Source organism: Homarus americanus, unplaced genomic scaffold, assembly GCF_018991925.1.
Source record: "Homarus americanus isolate GMGI-L3 unplaced genomic scaffold, GMGI_Hamer_2.0 scaffold44246, whole genome shotgun sequence".
NCBI classification, from domain to species: Eukaryota; Metazoa; Arthropoda; class Malacostraca; order Decapoda; family Nephropidae; genus Homarus; species Homarus americanus.
In genome coordinates, this window is record NW_024745309.1 from 882864 (window position 1) to 902500 (window position 19637).

At 44.1% G+C, this 19637-nt stretch overlaps 2 protein-coding genes across 4 annotated transcripts in view; one reads left to right on the forward strand and one right to left on the reverse strand.

Moving 5' to 3' along the window:
* Positions 1-9988: 9988 nt before the first annotated feature.
* Positions 9989-19637, forward strand: part of LOC121878636 (phosphofurin acidic cluster sorting protein 2-like) — a gene marked incomplete at its 3' end in the record, with an annotated part of 54469 nt that continues 44820 nt past the window's right edge. Inside the window, 1 exon segment of one of the 3 annotated variants that reach the window (XM_042384961.1) lies at positions 9989-10083. 3 annotated transcript variants of the gene reach the window in all.
* Positions 11088-13425, reverse strand: LOC121878634 (putative testis-expressed protein 13C). The gene is made up of 2 exons (XM_042384959.1): positions 13338-13425; positions 11088-13219 (listed from the first exon to the last, which is right to left on the reverse strand). Exons 1-2 carry the CDS (start codon positions 13423-13425, stop codon positions 11088-11090), a joined length of 2220 nt encoding a protein of 739 aa, XP_042240893.1.

The following is a 19637-nucleotide window of genomic DNA, read 5'->3' on the forward strand; positions in this document are numbered from 1 at the left end:
GAAGCAGGAGACTGGAGGAAATGCTAAGTGGGAAGTTGTGTAGGAAGCACCGGGACAAGGGGAGAGAGATCTTGTTAGTAGGGGCGGGGGTGGAGGGTTAGGCGCATGGGTGAGGGGGTTAGGTGTGTGGGTGGAGGTTTTCAGGGCGCGTGAGTGGAGGTTTAGGGCGCGTGGGTAGAGGGATAGGGGCGGTGGGTGAGGTTAGGGGCGTGTGTGGGTGGAGGGTTAGGGCGTGTGGGTGGAGGTTTAGGCGGTGGGTGGAGGGTTAGGGCGTACGGTGGAGAAGTTAGGGCGTACGGGTGGAGGGGGTTAGGGCGTGGGTGGAGGTTTAGGCGTGTGGGTGTGTGTTTGTTGTGTCCGAGGGTTGGCGTCTTACAAGCTTCTTCAGAGATCATCAAAGGTTACTAAATACACGGGAGGGAGGCGGCATAAAGCTAGAGTGAACTACGACGATCAGTAGCGTCTTAACACGGGCAAGGAACCGACGCTAAACCGGTTTCTAGGACGAGAGTAACCAGAGACCGTACACTGGTTTCCTCCGAGGGGTAAACAAAACCTACCTCAGTGGTCTCTACTTGATATTGGCTGGTTTTACAAAGGTGAGGGGGAGAAGTCGTGCACCGGGTTGAAATGGTACACGACGACTAAGAAACGGTACAGAGTTAAATTGATCCATGTTTTTAACGGTATTAGAGAGGGGTGGGAGGGGCGGCGCTGGTCTCATTTGGACGTAATCGAAGTTTATTAGTGAGCAATATGGTGTTGTAATTCATTCTCATTTCCTCACCTTCAGCCCAGGGTTAACATTCTCTCTCTCTCTCTCTCTCTCTCTCTCTCTCTATGTGAATTAATTGAGTCTCCCTTTGATGTGTTTAGGGATCAATTCAGCATGTCAAAGGCCCAGGCTAAGCGTCTTATCTACCACACACACACACACACTAATAATATGGTAATAATAATAATAATAATAATAATAATAATAATAATAATAATAAAAGATGAATAGGTAAATAGGGGATAAAATTAGACCTCACTATTACGGGTTAAAGAGAGGCTGTACCATTACGCTTTGGAAGTAATACGAGTGATTCGGGTACACACAGGTATTAAGCGTTCATTAAGGTGCACAGGACACAGGTGATGGTGATTACTGGGTTTATGAAGCGTTTGTACCATAAGTCACAACTAAATTCAAGTACAGTTATTGGATCCAACGTTTGTAATATTGGATACAGTTAATGGACGTTTGTAATTGGGACGGGGGGGGGGATACAGTATTTAGATATATATGATACAGGTGTTATATAATTGTAATATTGGACTCGTTAAATCTTACGTATATATATGAAACTTCTTAGATTAATTTCCATGGCTATTACAGTTGATTTTGAATTTAGAAATACAGTAGTTGAAAGTTAGGTTTTGTTGGGGTTAGGTTAGGTTTAGTTTGGTTAGGTTAGGTTTAGTTTGGTTAGGTTAGGGTTAGGTTAGGTTAAAGTTAGGTTAAGTTAGGATAGGCTAGGAAAGGAGGGGTGTTGAAGAGGGAGGGATCTAACCTAACCTAACCAAATGTATCGTGCAGTGTAAAAGTCAAATAGATTATATAAGGCAATGAAACCATCCATACAGGCGCCGTGTATTTAGATCTGAATGACCTTTGTCGTAAAAATCCCCTCAAAATAGACGGGTTAGGGGAAATACACAGGGCTGGGGAAATAGACACGGGGGGAGGGGATAGACGGGGTTCAGGAGGTAGACAGGGACGGGGCAATAGATAGGGACGAGGAAATATACAGGGGAAGGGAGAGAGAAATACAAAAATCTGGACAGAAGAAAAGGGGCTGTCAAACTGGCCAAGCATTACCATAACAGAAAGTCAGTCGGGTGGAGGTCCGCTGCCTGACAGGTTGTGTTGCCGGCTGAAAAAGTTACAGATAGGATAGAACTGGCTGACGTTACAGATAGACCTGGCTGACGTTTATATTCTGGCTGACGTTACAGAGTAGAACTGGCTGACGTTACAGACAGGGATAGACCTGGCTGACGTTACAGACAGAACCGACCGACGTTACAGACAGGGATAGAACTGGCTGACGTTACAGCAGACCTGGCTGGACGTTACAGATAGAACTGGCCTGACGTTACAGATAGGATAGAATGGCTGACGTTACGATAGAACTGGCTGATGTTACAGATAGAACTGGCTGACGTTACAGATAGAACCGGCTGACGTTACAGATAGAACTGGCTGACGTTACAGATAGGCAGAATGGCTTACGTTACAGATAGGAACCGCTGACGTTACAGATAGAAACTGGCTGACGTTACAGATAGATAGAATGGCGACGTTACAGATAGAACTGGCTGGACGCTACAGATAGAACTGGCTGACGTTACCGATAGAACTGCTGACGTTACGATAGAACTCACGACGTTAAGGTGATAGGATAGAATGGCTGACGCCAGCAGATAGAACTGGCTGACGTTACAGATAGACCTGGCTGACGTTACAGATAGAACTGGCTGACGTTACAGATAGAACTGGCTGACGTTACAGATAGGATAGAACTGGCTGACGTTACAGATAGAACTGGCTGACGTTACAGATAGAACTGGCTGACGTTACCGATAGAACTGGCTGACGTTATAGAGAGAACTGTCTTGAAGTTACAGATAGAACTGGCTGACGTTCCACCAAGCAGGAGAGACGTGGTTGAAATGGCAGGCAGGGTTGGCCTTTTGGAGTTTAGTCACCGAAACGTTTTTATCAAACCAATTCTGTGCTAGATACAGCCGCTGGCAGCCCGGAGGTGATGTTTGCTCACCAAATTGAAGTTTCGTTCAAAATGGCACGCTGAAACTCTACTGTTTTTTACTTTTCTTTAAAGGTTTAGTTAAATATTTGCGGATAACTATACAAGAATTGTTATATTTCCACGAGTATTGAATGACTGTTTTTTTTATTATTATTTATGCTTAATTTGTTTTTCAGACCGTAAGGAAAATGGAAACTTAATTAAAAGAAAATAATCCTCATTTTTCTACAGTGTGTGGTAACTTAGTCATATTATTCTAAATTTATTTTGTGTTATTGAAAACATTTGCATTTATATTGATGGTGGTATGTAAGAATGTCCAATTGTGTCGAGCTTATGAGTTAGGTCAGGTCAGGTCAGGTCAGGTCAAATCAGGTCCATGTTCTCGGCTCCACTGAATTCACTCTAGGAGCTGACTGCTGCTTATGGTAATGAGGCGTTGACATGAAAGATGCAGCTTTAACATGGCGGTAAAGCGTTAAGAAGGCGGTGAAGCGTTGACATGGCGGTAAAGCGTTAAGAAGGCGGTGAAACGTTGATGATAAAATGCATTCAGACTTACCAGCTATTATCACTAGGTTTGTAAACAAGACGCGGCGGGCCAAGAGTACGAGCAGAGAACGACGAAGAATATTGACAGGTTTTTAAAAAGCTTCTGAGGCGGCTGGAGCGATCGAGTGGTATTGATTTCGTGAAGAACGTTGGATCGTCCATGGGGGGGAGGGGAGTGTGGGGAGAATTTTTTCGTGCCTAGAGAAAGGAAGGGAGGAAGGAAAGACGACGATGGAAAAATATGAGACGATATGGGGGTAGATTTTTACCTTGATGTGGGGAAAGAAACTAGGGAAACATACTGGGGAAAGAAACTAGGGAAACATACTGGGGAAAGAAACTAGATGCTTTGAGAGAATTGAAAGGGAATGTATCAATAATATTATTTTTTCTAGGGATTAATTCTGAGTATGGTGGGGAGGAGGAAGAAGAAAGGGGAGAGAGAGAGAGAGAGAATGAGACGTGAAAAATGTGGAATAAATGATGAGAGAAGAGAGGAAGGAGAAATAGAAAGGATGATATAGTGAATTGGTGAGAAAATAGAGAAAGAGAGAGGAGAATTAGAAAGGAAGAGACGGGAGAGAATGAGATATGGGGCATGAGGAATGTAGAGCAAATGGTTAAAGGAAGAAGAAAATAAATGGGATGAGGGAGTATGGGGGAGAGGAAGTAAGGGATAAAGTTAAAGGTAGATAAGGGAGGATTTGTGGTAAAGGGGGAGAGAATGGTAACAAAGAACAAGTGAGGGAGAAAAAGAAGTAAGAGAAATACGAAAGAGGAAACAAGGAAAATGAAGAGGAAGAAGTTGGAGGAGAAGGAGACTGGTAGAGAGGAAGTGAGGGAGGTGTGAGGGGGGGGTTGTTACCTGGGGAGGATTGTGGCGGGGGTGTACAGTAGTTCCCCACACCAGGTGTTGTGTAGACCCTGCCTGCTGCTGCTCCCTCACCTTAGCACCTGTGTCCCTTCGCGTCTCTCTCTCTCTCTCTCTATCTCTCTCTCTCTCTCTCTCTCTCTCGTGTGTTTATGTGTGAGTCAGTCCTCAGAAAGTCCCTACTCTTTACATTTAATAAACCTCAACATTTTACCAAAATAAAAAAAAAATAAAAAACGAAAAGACGTTTAATTTGCAAAAAATATTCATTAGTCACACACATACACAAAATGTTACTTTTATATAAAACTGTCTAGATCTGGACTGCCAGTTTCGGTTGACCCAAATTTTGTGGTGGCTGGAGTGTGGGGACTCGAGAGGTCAATTAAACTTTCTCGGAGAGGCCCGCCGCCAGCACTACCGGGTTGGGGTGGTGGCTCACGGTCGACCACTGTGGCCTGCTGCTCCACCGACCATCTCACTGACTCGAATTTTATTTTTCCGAATCAGCATCAATATGTCTATCAGTTTTCTGTATGTTTTTGTGTTGTGTAACTGTTAGTATTCTCGCCTCGCAAGCGAGTGGACCCGGGTTCGATCCCCTTGCAGTGTGAAACTATAGGCAAGTTTATTTACGTCATTTGCCTGTCTACCCAGCAGTAATTGGGAACCTTCATTTTAATAGATTTGCGGATCAAATTTAGGGGTAATGGTTAGCCAGTGCAGTAGACGAGTTGTCCGGTTCCTTTGATTATTTCTTGACGCTGGGTCACACAGCTCATTCCCTTAAGATGAGTAGCAGCAGGGTACATTTATATATTTCAAACGTTTCATGGTTGTTCAATTTGCAAATTTAAGTTGATTCGTCAGTGACTCTTTCCTCGCCATTCACTTTCCTTCCTCCGTGATCACCACAGCTCCACACCTCGCTGCTGCTTCTCCTTATTGTCTTTGGAACGTTGTGTTGAGTGTCGGTGGTAGGGTGGTAGTTCTTCTGCCTTCCACCACTGTGACCCGCGTTCGATACTTGCATGGATCCAACGTGAGAAGGGTGTTGTCCTCTGTGACCCTCCTGAACAAGACAGGTTTTCTTCAGGTACTCGTGTTTACTCCTGTGGTAACGCTGGACCCTTGGGGGGGGGGGGGTGGCACTCATTGAACCTTTAGAGGGACAAACTCCTCCAGACTGTTAGTGTTATCCATTATAAATATATTATTCAATCAGTCAGTCATAACTCATTATTTATGGTATTTTAAATATCACTTCAGATTTTTACCTTTTGTCACTGGTACCGATTGAATTTTCTTCCTGTAAAAGATCAAGGTGAGATAGTTGTGTGTGGATGAAGGTCGAGTGGCGGCAGGGAGAGGCGGACAAGGAGGAGATGATCAAGTTAGATCCACTTACCTTTACCTTTCTGTCTCTCGCCACATGTGTCACTCTGCCGCTACCGAGTTGTGCCATGATCCCCTCAACCGTCACAGCTTGTGTGTTGGGGTCTGGACTGTGGTAAGGGAACCATTTGACACACTGCCTCGCCCCATCACTGCGGAAGAACTGAAAAATATGTAGGGTTCTAATATTTCGAGTTAGTATATCGTTTGAGGTGTAACTTAACCCTTTGAGGACGACGACGATTTAATGCCTCAGAAACAGTCAACAAAAGTATATTTAAAGCCTTCGAGTTGTAACGTAATGCCTCAGAAACAGTCACCATCCCGTCTTCTGCCTACTCGTTAATATAAATAAAACAAAGAAATAGTGGCGTAGGTTGAGCGAGAGGTGGCTGCAGTACCTGGCCACCGCGTCTCTTGCAAGGTTCAGCAAATATTAATATCAAATTTCCCAACCTGCCTGGCCAGTCTGGTGCAGCTCTTTGATCAGAACTTGTGTACTATATTAAAACATTAGAAGTGTGTGTAACAGAGAGGTGTGTTTGTGTGGTTTGAGAGTGCGAGAGGAGGGAGGTGTGGTGTGAGAGGAGAATCCTGGGTAGACGAAGGAAGCTTATTAACCAAATTCCGACAAAATCCTTGAAGTGTCGTAACTCTGGAAGACTAAAGTTAACCAAGGAGAGACCAAAGAACAAAGGCTCGAGACACGTACGGATTAGAGGAGGTAAAGACCGACTCACACAACCAACTACAGATAAAGTCGGGATCAAATGGTCGGGAAATAATTGTAAATAGTGTTAGGGTGAGGTAGATGTGAATTTAAATGTTTGTTGTGGTAAGAGGTAAGACAAGTACTGTATAGTCATAATCCACAGTATAATACCTGTTTCATATCTCTTGTACCGATGCCAAAAACAATAACAATCGTAACAAAAAAAGTCACGGCTAACGACCAGATAGAACATTTATTTAAAAAGATGGGGAAAAAATTGTGGTAGTAAATTCCGTAAGAGTTTACAATTGGCCACCATTGACTTTTATTCTTTTGTCCTAGAGCTTAGATAAACCTCATCCCATCATTTTTCCTAATGTGGGGATCGTGCCTTTATTGCCATTACCGAGATGAAAGATGGCCAAACGCGAACTTCCCTCCATTCTTTTACGGTATTTGCTGTAGTAGAGGTTATTTTGGCGGCGTCTGGGTTAGCGGGTGTTGTTCCTTCTCTTCTGATAACGTGTGGTAGAGGAGGCCTTCCACTTGGGTGAGTTTTGTCTTTGCTCCGTCAGGATGTTTACCTGTTGTCTTTCTGAGTCTTTTGTCGCTTGACTTTTCATCCACTTACATTACCTGAAATAGCCTGTGTTTGGAGTGACCTGTACCTCGTGTTGCCTGTACCTGGTGTGGCCTGTACCTGGAGTGACCTGTACCTCGTGATGCCTGTACCTGGTGTGGCCTGTACCTGGAGTGACCTGTACCTGGAGTGACCTGTACCTCGTGTTGCCCGTACCTGGTGTGGCCTGTACCTGGAGTGACCTGTACCTGGAGTGACCTGTACCTGGAGTGACCTGTACTTGGTGTGGCCTGTACCTGGAATGACCTGACCTTCATCCGGATTAGGGAACATTTTTCCTTCCCTGTTCTTCATATTTATCCTTCATTATTCACACAGTGTGTCAGTAGCAGCTCGAGGTGGTACAGTACCTAGACTTGTTTCTGTCTTGTGAGAAAATAACTTCTTCACCTGGTAGCCCGGGTCCTTTACTGGCAGTATTTCTGTCTACCAACACTCTCCCACTCGACCACCGGGTCAGACTTATCTGTTGTTCTTGCCGGTTTGCAAGATTTTGCCGCAGTGATTGAAATGTTATTGTAGTCATTTAAGTGTCGGTCTCAGTGGTCAGTAGGTAGGAGTTGGCTAGCCATAACCTGGCTTAGTGGTCAGCTGGCAGCGGTTTGGCAGCCATATACTGGTTACACAATGCTTCCTTTGGCACTAACAGATGTTCATTGTACCAAACGTTGCCCCCTTGGCAGACAAGTAGGAAAAACAACGTTCCACTTGATATGTTTCGAGCGCTTCTCTCGCCTTTGGCTCTTGTTTTTAAAGTGTGGTTGTTTAGTTAGGGAGTTCGGTTAAACAACTTTCCACTAATATTTGCATATTGTTTCTCACCTCTTGTTCTTGTTCTGTACGCGTATGTAAAGTAGGTTAGGTTAAGGCTCCCTTCACTCGAGCGTGTTTTCCCGCTGCGTGAAAACACGTTCGTGTGAAGGGAGCCTCGAGTTAGGTTAGGTTAGGTAATGTTAGGTTTTACACTTTCTGTACTATTAGACGATGTTTCGTGTGTGCTAGAGGGTGAAGATTTTGGATTACTGTTATAGAAAGAGAGGGGGAAGGGGTGATGTTCGTAGTACGGAAGATGACCAGAGGTGTCGGGCAGGGTGCAGATTCACCTGGCTACACACACACTCGCCAGGTCATCTCTGTAGGTGGGATTAACGCAAATGAATAATGGTGGAGTGTTCACTTGGCAGGCAGACGTTCCCACACTGGACGAGAATGAGGACAACACCAGCGGCGATCCGCACAACTCACTCCTCGTCTGGTCCCGTATTGTCAGATTCACGCCTTATTTTTCCGAATAATTGAGAATAAAAACACGAATCTAAATACGATACAGACTCAGTGCAATTTTGACACCATTATACTAATCATAACCATTTCAAAGTTAAATACATTTACACATTTACACCTACGAGAAAGATTGACGTTTGTATTCCCATTATTTTGGATTTCACAACTCGTCTGTCTGTCTTTCTGTCGTGATATCGTTCGTGACTCAAAAACGTTTTCTCATCATCATTTACGGGAAAAATTTGAAATACAAACCTTTGAGGATCTGAACCGACGTCATGGATTTTACCAACGAGTATTTTTATTATTTTTTTTCGGACAATCCAAATTTAGTGCTTTTTGTTGGAGGCGGAACTGGTCATCAGCGAGAATTTACGATATTTACGTAATACTATAGAGAATGGGAATTTTGCGTGTGTTTCAAGTTAGTTATATATATATTTTTTTTAACCGTTCCCTGTATAATGTCCAAAACTCCATCTTAGTCTCATGGAAGAAATTTTTGTATCTGAAAATTAAACCGCGATAAACTTTGGTGATTTTAATTACAGATTTAAAAAAATATATATATAGAAGAAATATTAATAAAAAAAATGTAAATGTCACAAATATAGAAATATACCGTTGGCCGTTGCTATGGAGACCGGTAGTGGGTGCTGATTCATCAAACGAGTAATTTGTATCTTATTAACACGTGTCTAAATTTTAACTTTTTTTCTGTGGAGTTGTTTAGAAATTGGTGTTGTTGTACTTTTCAATTTTGGACACTTATGACAATATTATTTTCTTTTAATTTTTGTAAACAATCTTATCATCCTGCCATTTTCCTTTATATGGGTTTCAGGGTGAGTTTGGGTTCCATTAGTCTTCCAGAGATTGACGTCATGAGTAAAAGATCCCGTTTTTAGTGTCTTGATCTGTCATAATTTTCTGCGTCCCGAGCGACTTGGAGTCCGTCGCGTGATGCTCTACACGTATCCTGGCTGACTCGTGAAGATACTTGTATCAAATGAATTTATAACATGAGTTTCAATTCCTTCTTTTTTTTATGAATTGGAACCATTACAAAAACATAAAAAATAGAATAACGGATGTCATTAATTTTGGTATTATCTCATTTTTTTTCGTATTAAAAAATTGCCGTGTCGATGCGCAGAACGTGTAGTGATTAATTTTCTCTTTAAAAATATCAAAACTGATGTTATTTAGTAATTAATACACATCCACGAGTCTTGTGTAACCGTCGGTACATATTTGAGGTGCCTGTAGTTTTAGAACGTGTCTTGCATTGTAATTTGCTCGTTTCAGTTGTGACAGTGTACGAGGTGACCTAATACAGTGGGGTAGAGTCGTCGGTAAACACACACAAGACTAGATGTAAACAATAATAATATAAATATTAATAAACGATAAAAGAGTGTTGGTATGGTGGTAGAGAAGCCGCGGCCCTGTGTTCAGCCTCATAGTTAGGACTGGCCCGATATAGGTCAACGAGTCTGGTCGTTTTATTGTGATATTGAACTGAAACTAAACAACCATCAGTGCTATTCCCTCGTGTGTACAGCACCAGTGGAGGATGACAGGTAATGGGGAAAAGCAAACCCATGTGGACCATTGAGAGGCAAGGTATGAGACAGGGCCAGCCAGCCAGGAGGGGGCTGCTACTACCTGGTGCGCGCGCCGCCCCCCCACGCCTCCCTCCACTCCCCTCACACCAGCGTTGTGAGGTGCTTCAGTGTCCGCGCGACCACCATCAAGACTGAGAGAAGCAGCTACGCTCTCCTGGCTACTGCCCTCACAGTGTACCTCCGTCGTAGGTACATTAGCGACCCGCGTACTGCTACTCCGGTGGCAGGTACCTACTGCCTTTTGGGCCGCGTTGCCTCATCTGTCACGGCCACACGTCAAAGCGACAGGTAGAGGTCCCGCGGCTCCTGCCACAAAGTTGGCCCGTGTACCCTGGTGAACACCTGCTGAACATGTGCCAAGACCAGCGCTGTGCACCCTTGTTATGTTGTGTATTAGGACTGTTATGCCCATTAGTGTCAAGGGGGCAGGCAGGGGTGGCAAGCTACTGTGCCCCCACGCCAGCCATCATTCCGAGGCTTCCCTGCAACACCACGCGTTTGTTTAAAACTCCAATAATACCTGTAAGCAGCACTTAGTACGATATCTGACGGTGTGAAGGTATAGAAGTGAGCAGTGGTTATGTCTCCTGTCCAGCAACCAGTGACGGCCTTCACACCGGGTCTAACTGTGATGTACAGGAGCTGGGAAGATTGATGTCCACCCACTAATGGACCCACATGATAGTGACATAAGGATAATAAACAAGAAGCATTTACAGTGATGACATCAAGAATATAAAAGTGAATGTGTGATGAGTTACGTGGCGTGGATGCCGCCCTCTTTAACCTGCACCCCCATCAGCGTCGCCTGCGTGGCCTATGTGATGTACCCACTAATGTGTTTACCTTCACTGAATTTGTTTCTTTATAAAATGGTTCATAGGGTGATGGGGAAACACCCTGACGAGGGAAGGGAAAGGGAGCAAATGTGACCACCGTATGCAGACACACGTTACCACAACAACCAAAAGTCATATCACCAGAAGATTTATCAGGCTTACACCGAACACCGATTTGTTTTATGTCAGTGAAATATTTGTGTCTTTTACGGGGGATCTTATACCCCCCCCCTCTCCCCCAGGTAATTATGTCGGTATTTATTCACTCCATCGTTAAAACTGGATTGGGTGACAAATTAACTCCTCTTTGTTTTGTGTTTACAGAAGAAAATGACAACAAATAACTCAGGTCAGGGGTTTGTGTTGACGTCGGGAATGTTAAGCAGCTGATGGTATGGGTCTGTTCTTGGTGGTATGGGACTGTTCTTCGTGGTATGGGTCTGTTCTTGGTGGTATGGGACTGTTCTTCGTGGTATGGGACTGTTCTTGATGGTATGGGTCTGTTCTTGGTGGTATGGGACTGTTCTTCGTGGTATGGGTCTGTTCTTGGTGGTATGGGTCTGTTCTTGATGGTATGGGTCTGTTCTTGGTGGTATGGGACTGTTCTTGATGGTATGGGTCTGTTCTTGATGGTATGGGTTTGTTCTTGATGGTATGGGTTTGTTCTTGATGGTATGGGTTTGTTCTCGATGGTATGGGTTTGTTCTCGATGGTATGGGTCTGTTCTTGGTGGTGGGTCCGTTCTGGTGGTATGGGTCTGTTCTTGGTAGGGGTCTGTTCTTGATGGTGGGTCTGTTCTTGGTGGTATGGGACTGTTCTTGATGGTATGGGTCTGTTCTTGGTATGGGACTGTTCTTCGTGGTATGGGTCTGTTCTTGGTGGTATGGGACTGTTCTTCGTGGTATGGGTCTGTTCTTGGTGGTATGGGACTGTTCTTCGTGGTATGGGACTGTTCTTGATGGTATGGGTCTGTTCTTGGTGGTATGGGACTGTTCTTCGTGGTATGGGTCTGTTCTTGGTGGTATGGGTCTGTTCTTGATGGTATGGGTCTGTTCTTGGTGGTATGGGACTGTTCTTGATGGTATGGGTCTGTTCTTGGTGGTATGGGTCTGTTCTTGGTGGTATGGGTCTGTCTTTCGTGGTATGGGTCTGTTCTTGATGGTATGGGACTGTTCTTCGTGGGTCTGTTCTGATGGGGTTCTGTTCTGTTCTTGGTGGTATGGGTCTGTTCTGATGGTATGGGTCTGTTCTTGGTGGTATGGACTGTTCTTGATGGTATGGGTTTGTTCTTGATGGTATGGGTCTGTTCTTGGTGGTATGGGTCTGTTCTTGGTGGTATGGGTCTGTTCTTGTGGTATGGGTCTGCCTTCGTGTATGGGTCTGTTCTTGATGGTATGGGTCTGTTCTTCGTGGTAGGGACTGTTCTTGATGGTATGGTTTGTTCTTGATGGTTCGTTCTTGGTGGTATGGGTCTGTTCTTGTAGGTCTGTTGGTATGGGTCTGTTCTTCGTGGTATGGGTCTGTTCTTGGTGGTATGGGTCTGTTCTTGATGGTATGGGTCTGTTCTTGGTGGTATGGGACTGTTCTTTTCGTGGTATGGGACTGTTCTTGATGGTATGGGTCTGTTCTTGGTGGATGGGTCTGTTCTTCGTGGTATGGGTCTGTTCTTGGTGGTATGGGTCTGTTCTGATGGTATGGGTCTGTTCTTGGTATATGGGACTGTTCTTGATGGTATGGGTTTGTTCTGATGGTATGGGTCTGTTCTTGGTGGTATGGGTCTGTTCTGGTGGTATGGGACTGTTCTTCGTGGTATGGGTCTGTTCTTGTTCTTGGTGGTGGTGGTAGGGTCTGTGGTCTTGTTCTTGATGGTATGGGTCTGTTCTTGGGTATGGGCTGTTCTTGGTAGGCGGGTCTGTTCTTGGTGGTATGGGTCTGTTCTTGGTATGGGTCTGGTATGGGTCTTGTTCTTGATGGTATGGGTCTGTTCTTGATGGTGTCCTGTTCTTGATGGTATGGGACTGTTCTTGATGGTATGGGACTGTTCTTGATGGTATGGGTTTGTTCTTGATGGTATGGGACTGTTCTTGATGGTATGGGTCTGTTCTTGGTGGTATGGGACTGTTCTTGATGGTATGGGTCTGTTCTTGGTGGTATGGGTCTGTTCTTGGTGGTATGGGTCTGTTCTTGGTGGTATGGGTCTGTTCTTGATGGTATGGGTTTGTTCTTGATGGTATGGGTCTGTTCTTGATGGTGTGGGTCTGTTCTTGGTGGTATGGGTCTGTTCTTGGTGGTATGGGTCTGTTCTTGATGGTATGGGACTGTTCTTGGTGGTATGGGTTTGTTCTTGATGGTATGGACTGTTCTTGATGGTATGGGTTTGTTCTTGATGGTATGGGTTTGTTCTTGATGGTATGGGTCTGTTCTTGATGGTATGGGTTTGTTCTTGATGGTATGGGTTTGTTCTTGATGGTATGGGTTTGTTCTTGATGGTATGGGTTTGTTCTTGATGGTATGGGTTTGTTCTCGATGGTATGTTACGTTATGTTATGTGTTCACTCTCCCGTCACTGTTATTAATCCATTTTTCCTCACCCATTATACCTGCCTCTTTATGCCTCACACTTAAAAGTCTCTCAGCTCCAGTCTCCTTCACTTCAAGTTCTCTCACCTCTAGTTCTCTCACTTCCATTAGTCTCACCCTCTAGTTCTCCCCTCCAGTCTCGGATCTTAAGTCGAGTCCCCTCAATTCCAGTTCTTTTTAACCTTCCTTCCCTCCACTCATTTAACTGGATCTTCCTCACTGCACACGTAAACCAGTCTACATAATCTCGCTGGAGACTTTTATGTAGAGGTGAGGTCAGGACCCTGCCAAGGGAACACCGCGAGGGGGGGGAGTTCTTGGGTCAGTGGTAGGTCTTGTCGGTTCCGTCACCTCTTGCTGGGTCAGGCTGTGGGTGGCTGCCAGTTGAGGCTCTTTATTCAAGTCTGTCAAGATGAAAGAGAGGACAAATTAGTGTGACTGGATGAGAGGAAAGTCCATCAAGCTTCCAGGAAAGAGATCTTGTATATATATATTTTTTTTTTCCCTCGAGAATATTTGCAGAGGTTTTGTTTGTATTCTCGTGGTATATATTGTATCGTCTCAGCGGTGATGGGGGACGTTCATAGGTTTATCGTTCCTCAAGATACTAAATCAAGTGCGTAGATTTTTTTTTTTTTTCAGGGTCGCAATGGAGGCTTTAACTTCTCCTCTTTGACTGGGAGACACTGAGAGGAGCTAATTAACGTGATGGAAGGAGTTTGGGGGAAGAATTTAGACGAGTTATTTACCACGTCTTGAGCCGACAGTTGCCAGACGGGGGTGTGTTACTGGGTTGGGTCGTTTTGTTGTGGTGGTTACTTTTTTTTTTTTTATACTGTATCCTGAGTTACTTTCTTCTTTCGTTCTGTGACGCGAGACGTAACTTAACGATTCTAGATAGTGAATGTAACTAGAGTGAGGTGAATCTCAAGCCTTTGTACCGGATTAGATTAATGAGCCGGCGGGTATGTGGGTTATGTAGAACGGCGGTGGTGGTGGTGGTGTAAGGGCCCAGGTATGCTCGAATATAATCCCAATGGCTGCTAACCTTCTTAAAGAACTTTCAGATTTTAGATTTAAGATAAAACCTTCAGGTCAAGAGATAAGAAACCAGACTCCATCACTGTCTTTACCCCACGTGACCTGTACCCTGTTATGTATGGCCCCTGAGTGGTAGTGGTGGTGGTGGTGGCAGACGAGGCTTTTGGGGGCCTGAGTCTCGTTCCTCTTCTCAATCTAATTTATTCCTAAACTCCATTACACTTTCTTTCGGATGAGATTTTGTTTGAAGATAAAAGAAAATACTTTTTTTTTTGTGTTTTGAGTTTTTTTTTTTAGTGGTTCGTTTTTGTTCTTTTTGATTTTGCTTGTGGTTATGGTAGAATTTTTTATATTTAATGAGGCTGAATACTTCTCTCTCTCTCTCTCCTCTGAAGTTTTAGCGTCAGCACTTTCCTGAGGCACTAATTCCACCTTCATTACCTTCATTTATTAGTTAGTTTTATTTTGGATCGTAGTTTATTGCTAGTAAACATTTCCACCTTAACTAGTACTAAGTTATAATACGTTACTTATTAAGTGTAAGTGTGTGTGTGTGTGTGTGTGTGTGTGTGTTTAGTTGAAGATGTTACTAATGGAGATTTTTCCTTCTTTCATATTTTTTCGTTCCTGTTTTCATACTTCTTCTTCTGCCAGCTCATTTTCCTCCTCCTCTTTCCCTCACGTATCCAACCTACTTCCCCCTTCCTTCTCCTCTCCCCCTCCTCCCATCTTCTCCTCCCGTCTTCTCCTCCCCCCTCCTCCTTCCTCCACGATAACAACTCCGTCCTCCAAAAGTTGACTGGGGACGGATGAGAGGCGCCAATGTCTTATTATTTCCCTAGAGTATGTTGGTTTTTCTCCCCGCTTCGCTGTTTTCCTCCCTAGATATCTCCCCCCCTACTTTGGCGATTGATATGAACAACTCCCCATGTTCTTCCCTAAGGTGGTGGGGGGAGCGGGTGTGCAGAGGGATATATATATGGGTGGAGGGTTCGCTTGAATGGGGGGGGGTCGAGGAGGGAGGAAGAGAATTAAGGATAAACGTGCATGGAGGAACTCTAAAATCACTCTGGACACACTGGAGATGTAAGGGAGGGAGGGAAGGAAGGAAGGTCGAGGGAGGGATATGCTAAATTGTTGACTCACATGATCTAGTTGACTCACATGGCCTAGCTGACTCACATGACCTAGCTGACTCACATGACCTAGCTGACTCACATGACCTAGCTGACTCACATGACCGAGCTGACTCACATAACCGAGCTGACTCACACATCACAGCAGACTAGAACAGATTGGGAGGGGAAACTCGCCTAATGCCGACCACGTTAAGCCTAGTGTCGCTTATTAGGCAGGTAAATTAGCAGAGGAAGATGTGAGTGAAGGGGAGAGGAGGAGGAGGAGGGTGGAGAGGTGGGTGAGGAAGAGGGGAGAAGAAAGTTGAGGGGAGGAGGATGGCCGTGTCTTGAGACTACTCCAAGAGACCCGCTCACAGGGGAACTATCCAATTAGAACCCTAGATTTGATAACCTTGGCTTGTGATTGGAGTTAACTACCCCTTTTGGTATTGAGAAGATTTTGATTACATACTGTGAGAGAATATTTATTTATTTTTTTATTCGTTACTGGAATGTTTTTTTTTTACAATTTATATGTAATTGATGAGTTTTCCAATAGCGTTTTGTGAAGCTCCTCTTGTTTTTATCTTTTTCAAGTTGTATTGAATTGAGCTTCCGTTACCGCCGCTCCCCTTACCGTTAATCGCCCTCTCTTTCTATGCCACCGTTGCACGCAGCCATCGCCCGCCACTGCCACCGCCCGCTGCTGCCATCGCCCGCCACTGCCACCGCCCGCCGCTGCCATCGCCCGCCGCTGCCACCACCATCGCCGCGGGTCTTGTCAATGAGTACCCGCGCCGTTCTTCGAGCACGTTCCTTCCATGGGAGTGATTGTTTCTCTTGTGTGGCCACTTGTTCCGGGCGTGAGTTGTGTGACGGCCAGTGGTTCCGGTGTTTCGTGGTGGCAGCTTGTGAGTACTAGAGACAACTGGTGAGTACGAGAGACAACTGGTGAGTACTAGAAGCAGCTGGTGTGTACTAGAGACAGCTGGTGTGTACTAGAGGCAGCTGGTAAGTAGTAGAGGCAGCTTGTGAGTACCACAGGCAGCTGGTAAGTAGTAGAGGCAGCTTGTGAGTGGGTATTATAAACGATGGTGCTGGGGAAATGCCTTTGTGAATCGATAGGTGTGTGTGTGTGTGTATGTGTGTGTGTGTGTGTGTGTGTGTGTTTTGTGAGTGGGCTTAAGCGTTGTTTGGCTTCGTCTTTACTGAGTTATTTTATGTCTATCACGACAGTTTTGTTAGTTACTTTGAGACGGATATAAAGAGAAACGAGTTATATAATGGTCAAGGAATTACGTATACTATGGGGGTATGAGAGAGAGAGAGAGAGAGAGAGAGAGAGAGAGAGAGAGTTGGAAGAGCGTGGGAGCGTTGATCACACCTACATCAGCACAGGTAAAGTGCCAAGTGTGGCCCCGCGGGTGCCAACTCTGACTTAACACCACCACCTACCACATCCTTCCCTCACCTCCCTTCCCTCTCACCTCCCTCCCCTCACCTCCCTTCCTCACCTCCTGTCCCTACCTCCTCACCCCCTCCTTCCTCCCTCACCTCCCCCCTCCTCCTCCTCCTTCCTCCTTCCTCCTCCCTCCTTCCCTCCCTCTTGTAAAGCAGTTTAATATAGTCATTAAAATAGAGACAGACAGACAGACAGACAGACAGACAGGCAAACACAGAGACCGAAGTAAACCGTGACAGGTAACACACAACTAATCCAGGTATCCCCCATTTAAATATTTGCACAGGTAAAAGGTGACTCAATCTCCCTCATTGTTTGTTATTTTTTTTATATATAATTCTTTCAAGGACACGAAGGATGAACAAGGGAATGAATGAGAACCACTGGGAGAAAACACACACACACACACACACACACACACACACACACACACACCATCCCCGACACCTGCTCCTACTACCACCTGAGATCCTTGTAGTCGGAGAATCGTTGTTCGGACATCACAACCGCATCCAGCCCATACGTACGAACTGATCGCTATGAACAGCCCAAATCCCAACCATTGTAAAACGCATTAACTGTACAAACTAGTAAATACCATTTTGCACTGTCACTATGTTGAAATGAACTGTAGTTTGAGCTTTTCCCCATCTAGTTATTATATATCTTATTTGTATCACTTATGCTACTTGTATATTATTTGTAATTCGAAACCCATTCCCCAAATATGTAACTGTATATTTTCAGCCTTCTGGCTGCCAAGCTCTTTCAATAAACCGTTAATTATTATTATGATTATTATTATTATTATTATTACACACACCATCCCTCTGACTGCATCACAATTACATGTTAAGCTGTCGTTCGGAGTGTCTCTCACCTGTACAAGCAATTAGGGGTAGTTACATGGCATTAGTAATATACAGAAAGATGCCTCCTAAGAGAGTATAGCGGGCGAGGATTCACTTCAAAGGCCTCCCAAGAATGGAGAGAGAGAGAGAGAGAGAGAGAGAGAGAGAGAGGAATATAGAACTTGTTATCTGAGAAAAATAAAACCAACACAGTCTCTCTCTCTCTCTCTCTCTCCCATCATAATTGAGAGTAATTATATATATATATATATATATATATATATATATATATATATATATATATATATATATATATATACATCCCGTAATACCTTTATGATCATAAGTGTAATTCTCATCGTCAATGGGATTAAAAATGTGATGGTAAAATATAAACGTGTGTGTGTGTGTGTGGGGAATAAGATTGATAGATTGATAGATAGAAATAGTTAAAGATTGAAGGAAAATACATAAACAAGGAGTCAGAAATGAAGGAAGATTGATACATACATACATACATACATACATACATACATACATACATAGACAGGGAATTGGTGATTGAGGAATAGACGAAGATTGACATAGAGAAGGAGAGATAAAGAGTACACAGTGGACAGTAGAAGGTGGACAGATTGATGGACAGTAATACACACTTTGAAACCCTACACGATAACCCTCTCACCCGTCTCAACCTTTATATATTTTACTGAGAGCTGAGAGTGAAAAGAGAAATCCTAGGACTCTTACCTTTTTTCTGGGAGTTGTAGAAGGTGTCCACATGTCCCTAGGAGCTGTAGCGGGTGTCCAAATGTCCCTAGGAGTGGTAACGGGTGTCCAAATGTCCCTAGGAGTGGTAACGGGTGTCCACATGTCCCTCTTTGTTTTCCCCTCAATTTTGTTACCACTTTTTTTTCACTCCAAATTATAAGTCGAAATTAATTACTCTCATATATTTACCATTACATTATTATATTTATTCATAGATGTTATTATTTGAAGGTAATTGAACATTGACGTCTCCAGAGTGATGATGGGAGGAGCCACGCCCCTTTATCAGTCTTGATATCAGTAAACTCTCACCCAGTACACCTGTCGATCACCTTGTTACACCTGTCGAGCATCTTGTTACATCTGTCGAGCATCTTGTTACACCTGTCGAGCACCTTGTTACACCTGTCGAGTTCCTTGTTACACCTGTCGAGTTCCTTGTTACACCTGTCGAGTTCCTTGTTACACCTGTCGAGTTCCTTGTTACACCTGTCGAGCACCTTGTTACACCTGTCGAGCACCTTGTTACACCTGCCATTATATCAGTATTTCTTATGACTTTTATTTAAAATTTATTGTTTTATATAATTTACGAGTCAATTAATTGTTATTTTTGTGGATATATTCTGGAGTATAACGGTAACAGGTGTTGGTCCTTAATTACAGGTAACCATCATGAGGTGTGACGTTGATCCATGGGTCAGCTGAGGCATAGGTCAGTCAGAGGTGGTTGTAGGTGGTAGTTATTGTTGTTATCTAAAGGCTTGTGACCCGTGCTGGTTGAAATTGGACGGTTCTGGTCGTGTCGAGGTCTGGTTGAGAGAGAGAGAGAGAGAGAGAGAGTTGACAACAAGCTACCTCTCTCTCTACTCCCACTCTCTTTTTGCCTAATTACTGACACATCCGTTATCTCTCTCTCTCTTATTTATTGATCTATTCCTCCATCGAGTTATTTTTGTTGACTTTCTTTTGGTTCGCACACATACATACATTCATGTGTACGTGTATATTCACTCTCATATATAAACCTTGCCTGTCTATGCACACATGGATCGACATGTAAACGCACGCACGCAT

Coding starts and splice junctions, on each gene's coding strand:
- LOC121878634 (XM_042384959.1), bottom strand. CDS start 13,425: ATGGAAGTGAGAGAACTAGAGGTGAGAGAACTTGAAGTGAAGGAGACT. Junction 13,220..13,337: donor TGTGAGGCATAAAGAGGCAG/GTATAATGGGTG, acceptor CATACCATCAAG/AACAAACCCATACCATCAAG.